General features: G+C 41.2%; 1 protein-coding gene across 2 annotated transcripts in view; it reads left to right on the plus strand.

The window, feature by feature from the left end:
• The first annotated feature begins 2,801 nt into the window (after positions 1–2,801).
• unc5ca (unc-5 netrin receptor Ca) overlaps positions 2,802–21,431 on the plus strand; it is a 173,731-nt gene continuing 155,101 nt past the window's right edge. The window contains exon 1 of one of the 2 annotated variants that reach the window (XM_046387556.1): positions 2,802–3,319. In XM_046387556.1, coding sequence (XP_046243512.1) covers positions 3,202–3,319 — 118 coding nt within the window. In that variant the 5' untranslated portion in view covers positions 2,802–3,201. The remainder of the gene's footprint in view (positions 3,320–21,431) is intronic. The other variant, XM_046387558.1, reaches the window with a different exon arrangement.

The raw sequence follows: 21,431 nt of genomic DNA on the forward strand, positions 1-21,431 counted from the left end.
CTACTGTCTTCTCTCTTCACCCCTCATTACTGCTGTGTCTTTGGAGCTATCTGGAAACGGCACAGTCAACCAATGGGAAAATACATTCAACCTTCTGTATCCATACTCTGTGTCTATCTCTGTAATGATGATAAACATGAATAAAGTGATGCTGGATGGTCTTTGATGATTCTCACATTCAAAGAAAAAGAGAGGTGGAGATGGTGTGACAAAGTCCTCATGGAGTTGAGTTAAAAGTAGATCTGGTGGGCTCTGAAGCAGACTGGGAAACTTGAACACACACACACACACACATCCATCCCAATCTTTATTCTTTCAGCTTTAAGTGGAGGAGTTATTTAGCAAAGATAGAAATAACAGCCTAACCTGTGAAAAGTGAGGAGGAGGAAACATTCATATTCAACATTTAAAATAACTGCTATTGTGGCCTGTCTACTTTTGTGTCAGTATGAGGTTGTATGCAGAATGTGCAATAACCCTGAGCTAAATAAAATCCACCAACGTGTGAAAATCACATTTGAACTGAGCAAGAGGATACAAGATATGCATGTGACACTGCTCATTGTCTTTTATTTCCAGCTTGGAAAATCCACTTTCTATCTCAATCTAATTTCAACATTTACATTTGAGTAACAAGCAGACAGATGAGCTCTTCTTAGCTGTAGGTTAACAGGATACTAACATACACACATTTCTAACATGTTGACGATTGGCAGGTATAAAGTTCACCTTGTTGACCTTATTAGTTTCACGGGTTGGGTGCTAACATTTGTTAAATAGGACCAAACCCAAAACAGCCTCCAGCGGAGACTGATGGGAGTATCATTAGTATTTCAGGTAGATCTATTTGGTTATAAATCAAAATATTGGACAAAATTTTAATTTGATGATGGCACAGTTGGAAAGTTAAGTCATCACAAAAGGGATTGCTTTCCATCCTGCGGTGGACATAAATGAGTGTACCAAATGTCATGGCAATCCTTCGCTGTGGATGCATTTTATTTAAAACCACAAATGTCAGTCTCATGTTGGCGCTAGAGAAAAAGCCAAGGGATCACCAGAGTCAGTAGGAGTCATCCTCTGGAGAGCATGAATGTTTGGACAAAATTGTGTGCCAATTTATCCAATAGTTGTTGAGATATTTCAGATGGTGAACTGACCAACAGACCAACATTGCCACTGCGTAATCCACCTAATACACTGTTAGCAGTTTTCATTGTGACTTAAATGAGATTTGGTAGAAAGTACTCTCAGTGAAAACTTTTGAGGCTAAGATCACAGCACGAGTTGGAAGTATATTTTTTTTTTAACTTAAACTAAATTTTAAAATGATTTACCTGAACAGTTATGTAATACTTTGCTTAAATATTACGTCTAAGTCACTGGCAGTGTATATAAAGTGAGTATTTATGCGGTATACTGCCACCCGGAACTGTGAAAATCCCATTGCCATTGACCGTTTCTAGTGCAAGTGCTGATCCATATCCAAGTGTGCCATATGTTTCTTGTGTAACTTATTGCTTTCCCATTCCCAATAAAGTGGCAGAATAAAAAGGCTTTTACAGGTCCCTGCGGGTAGCAGCTACTTCCAATGGTAGTCACTGAGCTGTGGGGCTGCTGTGGTGACAAATGACACCAAGCACATATTTTACTATTGCCATTTACAATGCATGATCCGAGGCTGTGCTGCTCAAATGACTGTGCAACAACACTGTTGAGAGTTATGGTAGCTGGAAGAGTGTCTCTGTGTGTTTGTTTGTTTGTATGTATGTGTGTGTGTGCTGTAAACAATTGTTTCACTTTAATGTTAATCTTTTCATTGAGTAGTCAGATATTTCAAGGTGACACTGTGGTTATATAAAGAGATAGTAGATAATTGCAGGCTACTTTTGAAAGGGGGACATCTATAAAAACAGAAAGTTCAGTGTATTAATATGTTAATGTTTCAACATAGATATATGAAAATGAGGGACTGTGGCAATGAAGGACATCTTGTAAAATGGACAATCTTTGAAAACTGCTTTTGTCAGGCATTCGCTCTTGATAAATCTGAACAAATTTCACGTGTTCATGTCTATGTTGTATTATTACCTTGTCTACAGTAAGCCAATTTATGATAATGTACAGAGAGGTGAAGTGGTTAATGTACAAGGTTGAGTGAGTTACTTCAGTCGTTGTACACTGCACACAACCACCAAGATAAATCCTTTGGAAATTGTTTATTTTATCTTTTACAGTAACAGAAACTTGTAACGTCTATTGTATTTCGGCTGCAGTTAAAGCGGATGAGCTCTGGTGGAGATTTGACTTTCCCAGCACATCCAACCAACGGCCGTGGCCGTCAGGGGGCAGACATCAGTCGGTGAGATCGCTGAGAAGCGCGGCTCGCTCGTTTGTTCCACACCGGAGGCAATTAGAGGCGCGCACATGCTGGATTAAAGCAAACAAAACACAACTAAACAAAAACAAAGCACGTGGCAACGTAGTTCAAGTCATAGAAGTGCACCACAAAAAAAGGAAGAAAGTAGAAATACAACGTGTTTCTGGAACTCGGCAACAAAATGTAATGCAGTTATTTTAAACAATGTTAAACTTTATGATGATAGCTTAAGGAGTGAGAAATACTTGAAATACTGTATTTAATCCTAAAGGTGTCAAACAAATAAAAAATATGCCAATTCAAAAGTGCCATTAACCGTCAGTTGCTTTTCTGTTTTTCTTGTATTTTTGAGAACGAGAGAGAGAGATTTCATTTTTATTTTTATGTTTTGTTTTGTTTTTAAAGAACCGGAGAGTGGGAATAGGAAACAGACAGGCAGAGTAAAGCAGAGAGGGAGAAACGGAGAGTCTGGTACGGTAGCCAGAGGGCGGTGGCATTTCTCTCTCTCTGCGTAAACGGAGAGAGTGGAGAAGGATAGAGCGCACGGAGAGCGCCAGAGCTTAGTGGCGAGGCAGCAGTGCCGCTGATACGAGCGAAGGGACCCCGTGGTTATTTCCTCCACCTCTGTCTTCTCACAGCTTAACCTGCGCCTTTTGAGACGGACTTAGACATCAGGAATAGAGGCGATACCCACCTTCTGGTTTTTGATCTCGTTTGATTTATCACATACCCTGTGTTGGAGGAGGAGGGGGTTTTCTTATTTCCCCTGCCGTGGACCAAAGGAGTTTTTGTGTGTCTATGCGTTTTACGCGTTGCTTGTAATGGGCAAAAGTGGACAGAGAAGTGGAATAAGACGCGGGGGTTGCCGCTCGGTGAGGATGTGCGCCACGCCGGGGATCCTGGTTCTCCTGGTGCTCGTACACCGAGGAGTCGCCCAAGGTAAGGCTGGAGAGCGCGTCTTCTTTCACATCTTTCTTAATGCACCTTAATTGTCTGAAAGCGATGAATCCGTTCATTCACTGCCGAGATGCGGCGGCGTGGTAGCGACTGCATGCCTGTTAGTAGGCGGGGAGGCAGAAGTAGTTCCTGCCGAGGAGGTTTACTTTTAATTTTTATTTTTATAATTTTTTTTTTTGTTTTTGGCCACATTTCCGTTTAGATTTGAAGTGATGCTGATGAGGAGGTAGGTCTTAAGGCATAAACATACATATCTGCGCGTTTCTTTGCGTTATTTAAGTGTGATGGACGAACTGAGGGACAAAACTCACAGCTCACTCCGTGCGAGGAGCGACTGATAGGCTAATTATTTTTGGAAGAACGATGTCTACGTCTAATGTGGTTAATTTAGAGAAAATCTGGTCTCCACTCGTTGAGAATCTTTTAAATCGGACCGTGAGTGCAAAAACTCCCCAAAACACTGCGGGGGGGACTTAAAGTCCCTGTCAGAAGTCAATATTGCTGTGATTTTATTTTATTTTATTGTCAGAACCCTTTTCAATCTTAAAATGGTTTAAAAAAAACTCTCAGAGTTTGCAGTTGAATTAAGGTGAAAACAGTGAAGGGCAGGACTTGGGAATCCACGGTCGTATTATTGCAAAGCACTTCGCAATACCGAGGCGACGCTTCACTGCCTCGATTGGAAAATTGATCAGAAGTCACAAACACTCAGTGCAGCCAGAAACGTAAAGGCAAATCTCACAAGAAAACCTGTAGTTCCCCACTAGAAACGTACTGCAAACATCACGGCTGCACTTGAAGATAAAATGGCACAATATCATCAGCACACTGTCATTATCCGAGGAGCGCTCACGATATGTGAGTACATACAAGTAGGTTTATATAAAGCACTCATTAAAATGATAAGGTCTGGTGTGTTAGTGCCACTGGAAGCCCCTGGTGAAGCATAACAGGAATATTAAAGTGATATTTCTGAAGAGTGACTTGCACACAGCGGCTGGTGTTTGTGGACGACAAAGCACGAGTGAAGCCCGAATTTAAGTGGGCTAACCTGTCTTTCAAACGTTTTACTTTCATTTAAGAGCTCCTAAGGCTCTTCATTGTAGGCTGCTTGTGGCATTGCTGAAGGGCTCTTTCTCTCTCTTTTACACTCTCAGTGACCTCCTCAGGAAGAACTTGCTCCTTGTTCTTCCAAAAAATCCCCCCACACCACCACGTTTTTCTTTCTTTCAAACCAAGCTGCTTAATTAGCCTACCACATTTTTCCTGTATATGGCCTCAGAAGTCTAAGGAGTTTGACTTTATCATAGGCACTTGTGGTGAATTTAATTCCCTCTTATATTCTACAAGTCATATCCTAATACCCTATCAGGACTCAGTGTTGCTGTAATCTCTACCCTCCATCATACAAGTTATATTCCACTTGTAAGCCTGAAGGATACAGTAGCCTGTCTCGTCTTCAGCAGAATGTAGTCAGTAAATTGATATCGACATTGCTGATTGGCCTAGGGTTTTGTGCGCTGAATTTGGGCAGTAATTGGACATGATGTCGCCACCACTTTTCTCCCGTTGCCCTGGGGAACAACATTTCAGCAACACCCACCGATATTCATTATGACCGCTCTCTATTGGTTTACTGTTAAATCAATACATTGCAATTTAGGGACACAATTTGAGTAGGCTTCCCCCCTCCTCTTCTAATAAATTGCACCTTGCCACCAACATGCGGCTCAATTTGACTTTGGTGAAGAAATCTGATAATTGGAAACTAAAACTGTGCTTTTTGGGCAGATGAAACTCCCCAGGCTTTGCACATTCCCATACTCTGACTCTCGTCTCCCTTGTAGTTTGGACTTGTCTGTTATGTTCCTGTCTGCTGTTTCTCTGCTCAAAACAACTTGACTCATGCCTCTGAAGTCACTCTATTAGTTGTTCTGTTGAATGGGGCAGAACACACACACACGCACACACACAAGCTGCTGTCCCACATGTAACTGAGGGGGAGTGGGTTGCTTTGTGTACATGGCTGATCCTCTCTGTGCATCAGCGCTGGCTTCACTCTCCAGTCTATTCAGGTAGAGATTTCCCTACAAAATCTGTGTGCGTGTACATTTTGTCCTTGAATGGGGAAAAACCGAGAAATAAATAGCTATTTTAACCAAATTATTCTGCTGTTCTGCTCATGCATAATTGAGTGTCTTATGGCCGGTTGTTGCCTCCAGTTTAACTCCACTGTGGAGTATGTGGTTTGGTAAGTTTTAATAGCCGAGTTTGCTTTTGAGGTCACGACTAATGATGTTCAGGATGATGGTGTTTGTGGAAATGATGCTGGACTGGCTGAGGATTCAATTCTAATAATGCCTTAAGATGAGAACCTTTAAGTGGTCAATTTTTTTTCCTGATTTTTGTTTTTATTAAATCCATTTTTAATCAACCGATCCCACGCAAAACGAATTTAGGCCAAGTTGTTCCACTTTACATCCAGGTCTCTCTCAGCACTTAGTCATTCAGTTTGGCATATAGATGTGTTTTCTCCTTGGTTTCTCGCACACAGACACATACTTGTGCACATACAATGAGTGTTAGCTGAGATCCTCTCATTCCAGCGTCAGCCGTCCAACTAAAGCCCCACCCTCGAGGCTCTTGGCCTGTTAAAAAGCCATTAGCTAAGCCTCTTTACATTTGATCCGGAATGAATGGGCGTCAAGATCACTCTACGAAGTCTGAAAAGTCCCCTTGTTTATAATGGCGACTAAGCAGCGGTATGGCCAGGTTCTGCAATTCAGCTGTTGTGTGGTGTTAGTCAAAAACATTTGGTGTGTTTCTGCTTTACGCGATCCCCACAGCCTGTCATTTTAGCTTCCACGGTTCGGCTGCTGGGTTCTGGTTACAGACATTCATATTTCTGTGTTAAGTTGTGTTTCAGCTCTGAAGCACTTTTCTTGAAACACCTACATATTTATTTTGGGATACTTTTCACTTTCTTTAACTAGATAGGTGATTTATTAGAACACAGTTTGAAATAATTGTGTGTCGGTGCAGGTGGGTGTGTAGGTGTACATGTGTGAAGCTGGCATTGCAGAGGTGTGAAGATGTACCGAACGTGCTCACATGATAGGTGTGTGTTTTCATGAACTTGGCAGCTTAGGGAGTTCTCAGAGAACCCCTATGGTGTGTGTGTTTCTGTCCACAAATGTGTGTTTTTGCACCAGAATGTCTGTATGTGGGAGACTGAGATTTTTTTACATGTGTGTGTGTGTGTGTGTGTGTGTGTGTGTCAACTTGGCATCATAGCGGTGCTCCAGCAGAGCTCACATGGTGTTTCATTGCATGTGTGTGTATGCGTGTGCACGAGCTTGGCTTTTACGATATTGCCAGAGCTCCCATGCTGTCTCCCATTATGCTCTGATCCTGTCCCATGGTGCACTACAGCCATCCAGGGTTCAGTGCTTGTAGGGGGGACAGATGGGAATTATTGAAACTAAATAGGCCAATTTGATTGGCTGCACTACTCTCTCCAGTGCCACACTATTGGCCCAGCAGGTTTTATGTGGTAAATCTGACACTTTTTCTGTATCAGAGTGAGTGAGAGAGGGGAAAGGATGAATGGATGAGGAAGGGAGAGATCTCACTGGGTGGTTTGTACCAGCTTTGATCACTCCACTAGGACTTGACAAGCTGACTGCCAGCCACACACGCACACAACACGCACACACACATACGCAGCAAGATATATCTGTGGTCAAACAATGATGCATTCTTTCTGCATTCTCTGTGCGCGCGTATACACTTGTGTGTGTGTGTGTGTGCGCGTGCACTTGGACCGGCATTCACGGGAGTGTGTGAAAGAAAGTCTTTGACTGTGTCTGGGGATGTTTTGTGTCGAAGACCCTCCTGCTGCTAGCAGAAACCCAGTGGTGGCAGATTTCCCTCACCCTCTCCGTCTTCTTCTTTTTAAAACTTTGCTTACTCATCTGTACATTTCATAGACTTTAAGTGTGGTCAGTGATGAGACATTCTTCCACCCACCTTTTTTTTTTCTATCGCTCTCCTTTCAGTCTGCATCCTCTGTTAGCTGCTGAATGGATTACTGACCTTTTTTTCTCCTTGCCTGTGGCCTTGCATGTTCATCCATACACTCAGTAGTTTTTTTTGTTTTTTATGTCTCACTGTGAATAGGCTGAACCTTCTGTCCGCCTATTTCTGTGCATTTTTTTTTTTATCTATGGCTTACTAACACACAGCAATTGTGGCTTAGAGAATCAAGAGCCTGAACAGGGGCTGCTTGTGAGAACTTTGCAGTGTTTTTCTTTGTGGAAAGCAGAGATGAAATCCCGTTTTGAAGGCGCAAGCGTGGTTTTCAAAGGGCTGTGTCGACAAACTGCGTCACACCGCTTGCTCTATTTACTATCTGTCCTTCTGCAGGGGAAAACCCACGGTGGAAGTTAAGAGTTCACCCCTCTTTGTATGTGTTTTTTCTGTGTGTGTGTGTGTGTGTGTTTGTGTGCGCGCTTGTGACTGCGAGCGTGCATGTTTACTTGAGAGACAAGCTTGAGCTGGAGAAATAAAAGAGAAAGGAGAGGCTAAATGTTCTGAAACTGATTCCCAGCGTCTCCTGCTGTTAGGCCTAATTCCTTCTAGAGTTTCATGTAAAGATCTGGAATTATGAATTTTTCATGGCCTGCGAAACCTAAGGCCTCATTTGGGGCTCTCATTTCCAGGCTTTTTGTTGTAGTTAGTTGTGTGTGTGTGTGCCTGTGTGTGTGTCAGTGTGTCGAGTGGGTGTTTTAAGAGAACACTGTTTGATCCCAATCAATGGCATACTATATAGCTCCCCACTGGTCCCAGGCAGTCTTGCACTGCAAAAAACGATGAGCCTATTTCAGTCTTTTCAATCACTGATATGGACGCACAATTACTTAATTATCTTTGATGTTATATTATTATACTGCAAGATAAAATGCATTTGGCAACACAGTGGAATGTTGTAGCAAATGGACTGCTTGATCATAAACATAAAAAATTCACTTTATGACTTCAGCAAGTTCTTATTTGCCTTACAGTTCTCAGAGGAATTCAATAAAATTATTTTGGTGAAGCAAAATCGAGCATGAATTCTCTTGTTGTCATTTTTTGCAGCATGCTGCGAAGAGAAACTGGCGGTCTTTGATTCCCATAATAAACAGTTGGCCTCAGTAAATGGGTGGCACTGAGTGTTGTCCATCATCTCAGTTCCGCTTTCCTGTCATTTGTCCCCATTTCTCTCTCTGACTCCGTCTCTCATTTTCTCCGTCCTGCTTTCTCTCATTCCCATCTGCTACCTCTGACATTCTGTTTGCCTCGCTCACTTTTAGCTCGCTTTTTATTATTCTCTTCCTCTGCTAGTGTCTCTCACCACTCTGTTCCTTTCTCTAGTTAGATTTACACTGTTTAATTAGAGTGTGGCCCAAACAGTGGACATATTGTTGTGCTTCTGGATGGGGTCCACAAGCAGCGGGACATTATGTGTTTATGTGTGTGTGTGTGTGACCACAAAAACATGGTGAAAACTCCTCAGTCAGCCTGAGGGAGGGAGAGAGTTTGCCTGCAGTTAGATGGAAGGAGAAAGGGAAGGAAAGAGGGAAAGTGACAAGTAGAGAAATGGAGCTTCACACCGTGCCAGCTGCTTTCCATTGAAATCTCACCCTGTATCTCTTTGTTTTAAGGCCTTGCCTATCCGCAGCCAGCAGCTTAGGCTTTTCATGGTCTATATATTCTTTTTATTTGCTACCGTAAAACCCCAAGTAAATAGCTCAGGCTGGTTTACTTTCTTCAAGAACAATGTGCAGCACACTGCGCTTATTGGAGACAAGTGATTACCAGAGACATATTTTTTTCTCTCTTTGAGTGCGTGTGTGTACATGTGTGTGAAGAAGCCAACTTCTGCCTCTTCAGCGTAATCCCCCTGTCCCACCTCGTGTTTGTCTCTGACACTTTCCTTGGATTCATGCCAAAGTACCAATCTGCTGCATCTCCAGATTTTTTGCTCATTTTGTATTCAAGACTGGCTGCAGATTTTGGGGATGTAGGTAAAGTTTTTACGGTATTATTGTAGATTACTGTGCCGTTACCCTTTGTGAGCTGCAGCATTGCACGTGTCCCACACTTAAGCACACAAAAATGCAAAGACAACACATTTCTGCATACGTGTGCTCTGTTTGGGAGAATAATTCCTTGAGTGCAGACACACGACCAGCAGATGGGTGCTGGGTGCTTTGGCCGAGTGGTGTGTTTGTGTGTTGAAGCAAGAGAGAGTCTTATTTGTGTCACCATGAATATGTAATTAAGCTGCCATTGAGAAAAGACGACGTGTCACAACAGGGGGTCCACAAGGCTGGGACCTGGGTCCTTTTTGTTTCCATGAAAGCTTGTTGTGGGCATTGTCCTGTATTGAGAGAGGGAGAATAAAGCAAAAAGGGATAAGGTTAAGAGCAGAAACATAAGGGAAACTGAGAAATGGAGACGGAGTAAAAGAGAATGAAGTGGGCGAGAAGAAGAGGAGGAGAAAAATAACGAAAAGGGAAGGTGTTTTTTTTTTTTCTTTTTGTGTGGAGAATTTGACATTCACGCTCCTTTTTGATAGGAAACAAAAGCTGCACTGTAAAGCCCATTCAGCTCCTTGTTGGGAGTGGAGGCAGGATTGGGGAGAGGAGGAAGAAGAGGAGGAGGAAGAGGAGCAGGAGGGAGTGAGCAAGCTGGTTGAGCAGCGTTTAGAAGCCGCCTGAAGGATTAGCCTTTCTCTTCTTCGTATCTTTCGCCACTACGTTTTCTCTTTCTTTGTAACTCTTTTTCCTCTCCTGCTCTCCTCTCCATATCCTCTCTTTTAGCCATTTTCCCTCTCTCTCTCACTCTTCACTCTCTTGCTGCCTCTATCAGACTCCTCCCTCACCGCCAACAGTAACTCTTTTCTTTTCCCCTCCTCTCTCTCTCTCTCTCTCTCTCTCTCCGTGCCACGACTGTCTGGTAATCTCGTGGTCTATCTGAAGGAATATGCAAAAACCTGAAACCATAATTGCTATAATCACTGCTGTAACTTTTTACCTCCGAGGCTTACGTCTGCACTTTGCACACGTGTGCGCTCACACACACAAGAGTTATGCCTGTTTTGAAAGAGTACATTGTAATTCTGTAGGATGCCGTGAAAAAGGGGATTTAGCATGTGTTGTAAAAAGGTTTCTGGTTGCCTGTTCTCCTGCTGTAGACATGATGTAATTTACTGTACCTCCATGTAAGCTGAGGAAAAACAAAGAAGTAACACACACAGGCAGGCAAGCAAATCCACAAAAATGACAGTAACGCTGTTCAATTCACTTAGTTTATTTTTTTTATGGAAGGTGCACACACACAAATATACTCTGTATAGTAGATATACATATGGAACAACAAGTCCTTCCACTTACTTTGGCTCCAGGCCGGCTGTAATAAGGAACTCGGCATATTTTACTCTGCGGGTGACAAGATTACGTGTAAGCAGTTTGCTTTGATTCATTCGAACACAGCGGTCTAAGTGGCTAATGAATATAGGCACTGCTTTGCTGAGAAGGCATGTTTGTGTGTCCATTGTGTGTGTGTGTGTGGATGAAATATCACATTGTTATTTTCCAGAATTATCCATGCACACAGCGCTTTTTTTTTTCTTTTTACTCCCCCAGAGGAGCACAGGTAGGAAGACATTGTAGGTGGAGAGAGGAGAGAATAATGATCTCCACTGTAAAACCTTGCTTCCTGAAGTCTTTTGTTCTCTGGGAAAAAAAAAAGCGATGGTATAGGGGTGAAGGAGGCAGGGAACCAGAAAAGCCAGGCAACACAATGTTGAGCGAGTGGGAGGGAGAAAGACACGGTGACTTATAAGGGACAGCAGGAGCGAGATACAGAAAGACTGTGGGGTTAGTAATTAATCACACTTTTCAGAGGGAGGGAAGAGATTTGATGAAACACAATAGTGGAAATGAGATGACTGAATAATTTCATCCCACTTGAATTTATAGTCATGCAGGAGCTTTGGTGTTTGCATCACCAGAGCCCCTGCATTACATAGCTTATCTAGAGGAGCGCGAGGTATAAATAGTTCTCGGTAAGTAAGTAAGTAAGTAAACTTCATGCATTTATATGGCACCTTTCGAAAGCAGAGACGTCACAAAGTCTTCGCGGAGGCAATAACATGGTCAGATAATGATGACAAAAGACAGCCGTGTGAAAATCACAGCAGCTCTTGGCTGTTTTTCAGGTATAAGAAGATACAATAGCTGTGAGGTGATCTGGTGGTGTGTAATTCATTGTGTTGTGTCTGTGTGTCAGGTATTGAGAAATACATACAGCAGCCTCTTTATTACACTGCAACACAAAAGGACAGTCCGGCTGCCTCTCACACAGCCCAAGGCTAAGTGCTGAACTGTTAACACCGTGAAGTCTAGCTTTGGTTTGCCCCTGAGTAGAGCTACTTATGGCCTACAAATTGAGTTTGGTGGCTTGATATTAAAACAGATGGTTTAGCTTGAAGTGGTCCAGGAGTCAGTCAGTTAACAAGTCTGAAGAAAGTCTGGTCCGCGATACACAGAGTGAAAGGTACCAGTAAGGAGATTTTTCACTTAATAAAAAATTTATCGGCTTATTATCTGTGGGTTCAGTTGGAAAGTTTCAGCATGAAAAGATAAAGTGAATTTATTTAACACTTGTTGACAACGTTAGACATTGTTTTCCCGCAGGTTCCGCTTCAACTTATGACACAACTTATTTCATACCTTGTGTTTTATTGCATGTTTCTGAACATCTTTGTTTGGAGTGAAGAACGTGTTATTCAGGTTTTCCTATTGGGAAATCATCACTTTAATATTGAGTGAAATGAGAAAGGTGCAATATGAATAACAACATGACACGTCACTCTGGTATTGGTATCATATTGGAGAGAATTGCACACCGACATTGCAGCCTTGTCTTTTGAAAAGGACTATTTCCTGCTCACAGTAGATTCTAAGCAATATATAAAAGTGGACCATCTGGATGGACATAACCTGTAAAAATACCCAAAATATAAAAGAAAAGAAATGACTGAGACATATTAAAGTTCGTTTTGGATTAAGGTTAGATGAAATGAATATTTAACTTTTGTTTGTGGTAAAGTTTCATTTGTTGAAATGTCAGTTAAGGCACTTTATTCTGCGGCTGATAAAAAAAACAAAAATCCAGAGAGTCAGCTGTTTGCTACCAGCTTCAATACAGTCTGAGTCAGCTGCAGGTGGAGATAATCAGATATTACTTTTTGGGAATGTAAAAAAAAAAAATCCCAGAGAAGGCAAAATTAAAAATAAAATGTGGGTGATGATGAGATCAGTGGATTAAGGCTTTAAAGTTGTTTTTGAATGATTGAGAGATTTAAGATTGTCTCTCCTGCAGCGTCTCACCAGCCTCAGAGTGAAAGTCGGGTTTAGTTACGGGTGCTCCACATTGTGACTCAGCAGTGAAGCTATAAAAGAAGAGACCCACTGACTTGTATTGTGCAGTTGTTTATAGCACGTTTCAGCTATGCTTTGTTTTCATTGATTCTCTCCCACACAGACTTTGTGCATATGTGTTCAAGTACACATGATGTGTGTGTGTGCTGACTTGTTATGTGTGCTACTCTGAGCCCTCTGGCTCTCCGGCTATATTGTCTTATAACATTTATTGATGTTTATTTTTTAAAAAACCCCACTTTGGATTGACCCAAAAAAAAAAAATCTCTCTTTCGCTCTCTTTCTTGTGGTATTTTGTATTCTCATCCCCAGTGATTTCTGTAAAGCTGAAGGTCGCAGCAGGTACAGTAGAATCAGAAGTGAATTTCACTGCTTGTTGTTTTGCACTTATAACAAAGTTCATTATAGCTTGTTTTGAGATTTCTTGTGGAAAATTGTATGAACTTAGCACAGTTTCTGATGCGACAGGAGTGCCACTTATTCCTCTACGTTATATGAAGTAAAATAAAGCAATTCACAATTCATTGTCTTGAAATGATCACTTCTTTTTGATACTAAATCTGTGGATGAACATGAGAAGATGAAGGAATGACTATTATCTGTTTCTCTTTGACAAACCTGTTTAAACTACAACACTCCATTGCAAATCAAATGCATTTAAAGCGCCTTTAATGTCTCGTATCTAAATTATTCAGTCAGGCATTTAAACTCCTCCGTCCCAAGCTTATTTTGATCATTACGCCGTCCTGAACAAGGATCAACACTGGTTTAAACGTGGGGCTACATCTTACACATTGTTCGTGAAATGCTGAGGTATCACATCGTTATCTGTGTTTTGGGAGGATGGAGATTGGCACACCCTGCTGTGATCTGACAGCTGATGAAATCTCATTGCAATTTTACATGAAAGCCACAGACACACACACACACACACATGCTTGATCTGAGAAAAGTTATAATAACACTGCATGGATATAAAATAGGTCAGAAAAAGTCAATTCCCCGAATTCACGTATTTGTATTTTTTACACAGGGAAAGACAAAAGAAAAAGCAACAACTGTAACTGTCTCGTGATCGTAGCCAGTCTTTTTCCAAATAATTTGCAGTGCTACTTTGATGCTGTAAACAACTTCAGTAATGAGGAACACTGTTTTATTCTGTCTAGAGCAGCACTGCTTTTAATCAGGAGGTGTGGGCATATTGGTGTTTTCCCCAGCATCATTTAGCTCTAATGAGTGCATTTTATTTTATTTGGGCTTGGTTACAGCATCAGATGGGTCTATATCGTTCCAGTTTTTTTTCCCTCACATGTGTTAGCCAACTCCCATGTCTTTTAGAAATAAGTTTGTCATTTTTTTTTTTTTCCCCGTTTATTTTTGATCCGACGAGTGTATGTTTGTCTGATGTAGCCCTGTTTGTGTCACTTTCTCTAATCAAAGAAATGCAACTCTACTGCAGATGAATTAAGTCTTAGTCAAGAAGCTATATGAGAGCACGTTTTTACATAAACATAGAATCAACTTCAATTCAGTGCTGTGTTATTTATAAATAATAAGCAATTCAGTTCTTTAACAGTTTTATATTTTGGCCATTTTGGCTTGAGGAAGTGTGTCTGTACTGTGGCTCTTCAGTTTGTGCAGGCCACAGACACACTTTGATTCATTTTCAGCTTGCAAAAAGGCACAGATCAGCTGTCTCTTCACAGAAATGATAAAAGAAAAGATCTCTTCCTGAGTGAGGAAAGTTCATTTTACGTAACTGGTACATGAAAACATCACAGTGACTCACATCTGAGGCTGTGATCCAGCACATTTCAGAGGGTTTGGGATTCAACCATTCACCTCAGACAGATTTTTTTTTTCCTCTTTTATTTTTTCTCTTGCCATTATCACCATTTCCCAGAGGCACAGCTGGTGTTGTGGTGTAGTAACGGTTTTCAGTGCACAAACTGGCTTGCTGTCCAATGACATGTGGCTGAAGTGGCCCGCCAATACTGGGAAAAACACACACACACACACACACACACACACACACACACACACACACACACACACACACACACACGTGTACTAAGGAACAAGTGTCTCTGCCCTGTTGAACATACAAGGGGGGTTTCCAGACAGGGCAGCCAAAACACACACACACACACACACACACACACACACACACACACACACACGGCACTGAATGGTTAGTTTGGCAGTTAAAATGTAAGTGCAGATAGACAGTGCGTCTCCATATGCAGTCGCTGTTGTGTTCTTGGCAGGTTTGGTGCATCCTGTCACACTCTTGGACCATGTCGGATATTTTGGCAGTTGGAGTCTCACAAAGGCGGGACAAGCCACCTGTATAGTAGCAGCGATTCATTATCCCAAAAGTTTGACGCACATCTCTCCACCAAATTATGTTTGTACCAATTTTGTATTTTTTCTTTTTTGAATTTGTCAAAGCTTACGGAAAATGCGACACATGGATTTAACACTGATATTTTTCATATTAAACTAGAAGTCAGTTGGTATTGTGGTTATCATGAAATAGTGATATCGCTTATATGTTGTCTGTTCCTGGGCTTAAAGCTAGTCATAACACTAGTTGATCTTAAAGTGGTACTGTAGTGATTTACACTTGTTTAAAGCTGGACTCAGAAGAGACAGATTTTAAAAAAATAATGGTCAAAATCGAAGCAGTAAGGGCTGAGATATCCTTCTGCAACTCTCTAGTATGGGTCAACCTCTAAAAATACTGAATCTTCCATTTTGCAAAATGCATCCTGTTGGCAGTGTTACCAAAGGTTGCACTTCTTCTGTTGAAGTATCCCCATCGTTTTTTGGGTCTCATAACCGATCGTGGCGTTTCATCTGCAAAACTATAAAGTGACACATCGTGCCTGGACATTTACCTCAAATAAACTAATTGCAACTGTACCAGCTGCATGCAATTACAACATTATTCCCTACTTGTTGAAATAAGCTTTACAGTATGTACTGTGTGGCAAGTAGCCACCCGAGAGCGATAGATTTTGCACTTCTGTCAGTGACATCATGTGTATGAGGTTACTTTTTCTGTGAGCAGATGAATGAGTGTGAGACTCGCGTCATGGTGTCACAGCGGGGTTATTTCACCACATCAAAAGAACGTGAAATAAGTGTCTGTGAGCCTCTGTAAGTTCTCTTTTACACTGTATTGAATGCGTCTCTACTTCACTCCCTCTCATCTTACTCCGCTTTGGTTCGAGAGTCTTCCCTTCATTCCTTCCTTCCTTCCTTCCTTTCGTCCTTCCTTCCTGGGAGATGAGAGATTTAAACTTTGAACAAAAGAAATGAGGACAACTTTGCAGAAACATTTGAAGTGTTTCCCCCTTCTCTGTTTTGAGAAATGTCATCCACACCCAAGGAACCGTTTCAAAAGAAGCAGAAAGTAGCTGACTAAAGCCAGACAATGCCCACGGCTCCCTCTAGCTCCTCCAAATCCTTGTATTGTTGCTGTGGCTATTTGTGTTGCTTCTTCCTCTGTGCCCCTCCAGGGTTTTTGTTTATCTTTGCTCAGTGCTGAGGTCTTGTTTGAAAATGAGGACAGGGCTGCTGCCATTTTGGCCCCAGGTCAACTTGCTACTCACAAAAGTTTATTTTCAGTTTGAAAATGAACTAAAACTCACGGCTAATGACAGACATGTCAGTTACTTCTGAGTTCAGATTTAGGTTTTTTTTTTTTTTTTCACTGAGTAGTGGTGAGCTATAGGAGGCATCTGTGTTGCAGGACTGAAGGGAAAAAGCAGTCCTCACCTTCCCAGAATAGTTTCCTCCTCACTGTGCTGTTCCAAAGTTTAGTTTAAGTCCTTTAAGCTTTTAGTTCCATCACTTTTGGTATTTAGGGCCGAGGATGGGAGGTGTGTCCAATGAATTATTTACAGAGCACAAAGTTAAGATAACAAAATGCTTGAGAGTTTCAGACAGACTGGTGCCATCAGGGTTAGACAGACTTTGTAGTGACCTGTGCAGTAGAGAGCCGAGGTAAGAAAGAGATCAGAATCCTGCCATTGTAAATGTTATCTTAAAGGGTCTGTTCATTCAAATGACCAAAAGCATGTTTTCCTTAAGTGGTATCTGACCATGCAGAGGGTTCTAGTTTTTATTCCTGGTCTTGAGATGCGTTTCTAAGAGCTCAAGAAGTGGAATGGAACAAAGTACATTTAGTCAAATCTGGAGTTTATGTACAAATTTGAAGTACTTTTGTACAATTGTATACTTTTACTCCATACATCTCAGATTTAAATATTGCACTTCTTACTCCACTGCATAAGTCTGACCCACATATCTCCAGATGTGTTGATTTTGATGTTTGTGAACTGAAGGTTGAAATGTTTCTTTATTTGTTTGTTCGGTTTTTTCTTAAACAAAATAAACTATTGAAAAACCCTCTCATATAAAATGGATCGTGTCAAAGCTGAGAACAGAGCTGTTTTCCTGAGCTCATGAAAAGTTTGACTTTTTTCTTGCGGTGGAATAGCAGCGCTACAAACTTAGGAAGATTGCTCAGGTTTCTGTAGATCAAACTAGTGTGGTATTTGTACTTTGACCTTTTTAATAATTTTACTTAAACCTAAAAGGATCTGAATACCTCTTCTGCCGCTGAAAATTTCTGCTTTCACCTCCAAAAGAGGGATTTGGGCAGATTTTCAACTCTGACTCTCACATAGAAGAAATAGTCCCTAATGAAAGCTGTTCACAATAGGGTTTGTGGATTTTCCATTGCTTCTGGACAGAAATGCTACTGTTGAATTATCTAAATGTATTTTTTCTCCCCAACTCTGTAAGAAATATAAACAGAATCCTGTTCCCCTCCAGTGTGTTGGTGAGCCTGTAGGCATTTCATGGACAGATATCTCAACAAAAGATAGTAAATAAATAAAAACAACTAAAAAAACCCCCAAAAAACTGTATCTGCATGGCCAGTTATCAGTAGATGTAAATATGTATGTATGTGGGAGTTATTTATTGATCACTTTATACATTTGGTTTCATTTTATTTGAACTGCCCTTCATGAAGGAAGGAAACTTTTAGATTTTATGTTTCATTCACTTATTTTTATTCATGGTTTTTGGATACATACAAATTTTCATTGAAATTTTCCATTGAAATAGCAGTATATTTTCATTTACAGTACGAGTAGCATGAGTCTTTGTCGTAAGAGACGCACTGACTAGTGCTGGTTGCAGGAGTATTGCTTCAAGGAAATGTCAGAGTTTCGATAGTTGATAGTGTAATGAAAAGCAAAGTAACTACTTTAAAAAAGGACTGAAGTTCAAATGGTATCTCAACTTTAAAGTGGTGTTGCAGGTTAAGGTTCCCCCACTTTGTCTCCAATCAATACTCTAAACAAGACCCTTTAATCTGTGGAAACAAAGCAGATTGTATTCTAGTTTTGTTGACCAAGTGTTGCAACCAATTTGCCTGGAGAAAATCAATCAAGGCAAATTTACCGTTTCCCCCATATCGGATAAATAAAACTGGTTAATGCACGCACGTACTCACATACACGCACACACACACACACACACACACACACACACACACACACACACACTCGCACACACACACACTCGCACACACAGATGTCTCGGAGGTCTGCTTAAGTGGACATTTAATCATCAAGGACCTTTTCCTGCTGGCTGTTCCATCGAGTGGGTCAGACACACTTGCTGCTCCTCACTTGTTACACACACACACAGGCACACACACACACCCTGTCGTGTGGCAGTGTATTGATTCTCAGTGTTGTTCTTGTGCTATTGGTTAAACAAGACAGTAATAATGGAGCAACATTGTTTAGTCTGCTTATTGAACTGTGACTGGCTGACATTGATTGTTGTCTTCTGGAGTGTGTGTGTGTTTGTGTGTGCGTATATGATTGTGACTTTTGTGGATGGGTGTAGGTGTGTGTTTGTAGTTAGCCTTGAGAACAAGACAGAGGAACATTTGCAGGCAGGAAATCTTTCTCACTTAATCTTATTCCACTGATTTGTCTTTTTGCTTTTTTTTTTTAACTTGGTAGTTCAGAGGGTGAAGCTCAGTCAAGACCGCAAAAAATACAGGGAGAGGAAAGAGCAGAAGATGAGTGAGGATGAAAAGAATTAGTGGAGGGAAAAACAGTCAGAGAGATATTTGACAGTACTGGTGGTGCTTGGTGAGAGAGACAGGATGAGAGGGAAGGAGAACAACGGAGGGGAGAGGTTTGCTAAAAGAAGGTGAGAGGAGCAGATAAAACAAGGAAAACTCTAGGGGGATAGCTGCATGTTTCATTTCAAGGAATCTATCAACTTCAGGACCTCTGTTTCAGTCATATTTCATATCTGCACTACTTATACAGATCTGTGAAATATCACTGCATCATCACTCATACGTCTGGCTCTGAAAATAGAGCTGTTTTATATCCCAGAGTCAGAGTCAAAGGAAAGCTTAGCACGTCAGGGTTTGCTCCTGATCTTTGCATTTCAGAACTAATTAGTCTGCAGTCAATTATCTAATATCAAACTACCTCAAACTGAGCATTTACACAATACATTCTTCTCTTTTTATTTTTTTTCCCCCACATTTCAACCCAAGGGCAAATCTTTTAAAGTTAAAAATAAAAGATTCTATCAGGCTTGAGGTTTTCATGTATATTATTTTACTAGTGTATCTTAAGTGACCCAGCTTGTTGCAGAGCACTGTTCAGTGTTGAAGTAGGAGTTGTGAAAGGCTTCATAAACGTACCTGAAAGAGTACTTAAGACTTCTCATGTTATTAACATTTGAAATGCTATCCTGTAGTCTTCAAAAGAATTCACCGAGCTCTGGTTTTCCATTCATCACAAGCTGTTTTGATATTACACAAGGTTATGCTGTCTGAAATTTCCATGTCTGAAGCCCTACAAGCTTCCATGAATAATTCATGAGAGTTTAATATTGAAATTGGTCATTTGTTTCCATGCCAAAGCACTGTGAAAGGAGAATTACAGAATGCTTTGGCACCCAATAATGAATCATCAAGATGTTTTCAAATGACATTGAGAGCATCGAGTATTAGGTATGTTTTATTCTAATGAACAGAGACTCCAAAGCAACTCAGACATTTCAGTCTCAGTGGCTCAGTGGTTGAATTGGTCTCTCTGAGCCTGGCGGAGCGAGATGCTTGGTCTGCATTTTCTGGTCTATCATTAAAGCTCTTCCCGGATTTCTGGAAATGCACATGCGTGATCATTCACGTACATACACACGTTTTGCAGGCATGCTCCATGTTGTTTGCAGAAAACTTAAATGTACTTTGGACTACACAGGCGTGAACAGATGTACATGATGCACAGCTTGCTCTGCTCGCTCAATATAATTGCTTTGCCTTAATTTTTTAGAAATTTAGAACGCATGTAGAACGAGCGTCACAGGGAAGTAAATGGTTGATAGCAAACAATAAACAAACTAAAGACCAGTGTTTTGAATTGGTTTGCTGTTTGAAATACTGGAAATGAACGTGATACTCCTTGAAAAGATCTCTTAGTATCTACATACTTTGGTACAGTCTCAGTTTTAAAATCGTAAAATTGGTTCTAAGTGAAAATGTGTCACTGATACAAACAACTAAGTGCAACCTTTTGTAGCCTTTCGCGGCTTGAAGGTGCATCTTGTTCATCTTCAGCTGCTTGGGATGCTGCCTCAGTCTCTTTCTATCTCACTACTCTTTCTGTCTTGTTCTCACTTTCCTTCTTTATTTCCACCGTTTCAGCGTTTTCTCTCCTCCAGCCATAAAGGCCAGAGGCACTATCCCCAAGGAGAGTGGGGTGTCTTTGTGCATGTGTGCGCATGTGTGCGCGTGTGTGTGTGTGTGTGTGTGTGTGTGTCAGAGAGAGAGCGAGAGAGTCCAAGAGATTGTGAATATGCTGAAGTGTCTGAGAGAGAAAGATAGTAAGACCCAGAGATTGTATAAGAAAGGGATTGTGTGTCTCCTCGTGTGTGTGTATGTGTGTGTGTGTTTGTGTGTGTACTGCCGTTCTTCAGGCTCTCTAATTGGGACATGGGTTGTGTCTGTGCTGTGCACCGACCATTTTGATGTAAGTCCCACATGAGCATCGCTGTAAATCTTGATAATGGTATTAAGCTTGTCGAGGGACTTTAGTTTGCGGTGCGTGCATGCATGCAGAGATGCACGCTCACACACACAAACACACGCACACACACACACATACACAAGCAGAGTGCAATGTGGACTCGGCTTATTAATGTAAGAAAGACCCACATATACTCTTCACTGTAGCCCAAACTCTGCCCATTAGCAAAGAGCAGACAGACCTCTGTGGCACTTAAGATGGCTTACTACCTGCTATAAATGTATTTCAGAAAGCTTTGGGGAGAGACTTGTGTGCCTCTTTCTATATATATGCACAGAAATGCAAAACTGAGCTCAGTTCAAAGATAAGGTCTTTATGCAGAATCAAAGTGCTGAATTTGTAATACATCAGCACACTGAAGACATATTTGGGGTGGAAGAAGGTACCTCTGCAGCAGCTAATTAAAATGCACAATGATGATGTGACAGTCAGATATAAAGTGACACAGTCCTATACTGCAAA

This window comes from Scatophagus argus, chromosome 4 (genome assembly GCF_020382885.2).
Source record: "Scatophagus argus isolate fScaArg1 chromosome 4, fScaArg1.pri, whole genome shotgun sequence".
Lineage (NCBI taxonomy): Eukaryota > Metazoa > Chordata > Actinopteri > Scatophagidae > Scatophagus > Scatophagus argus.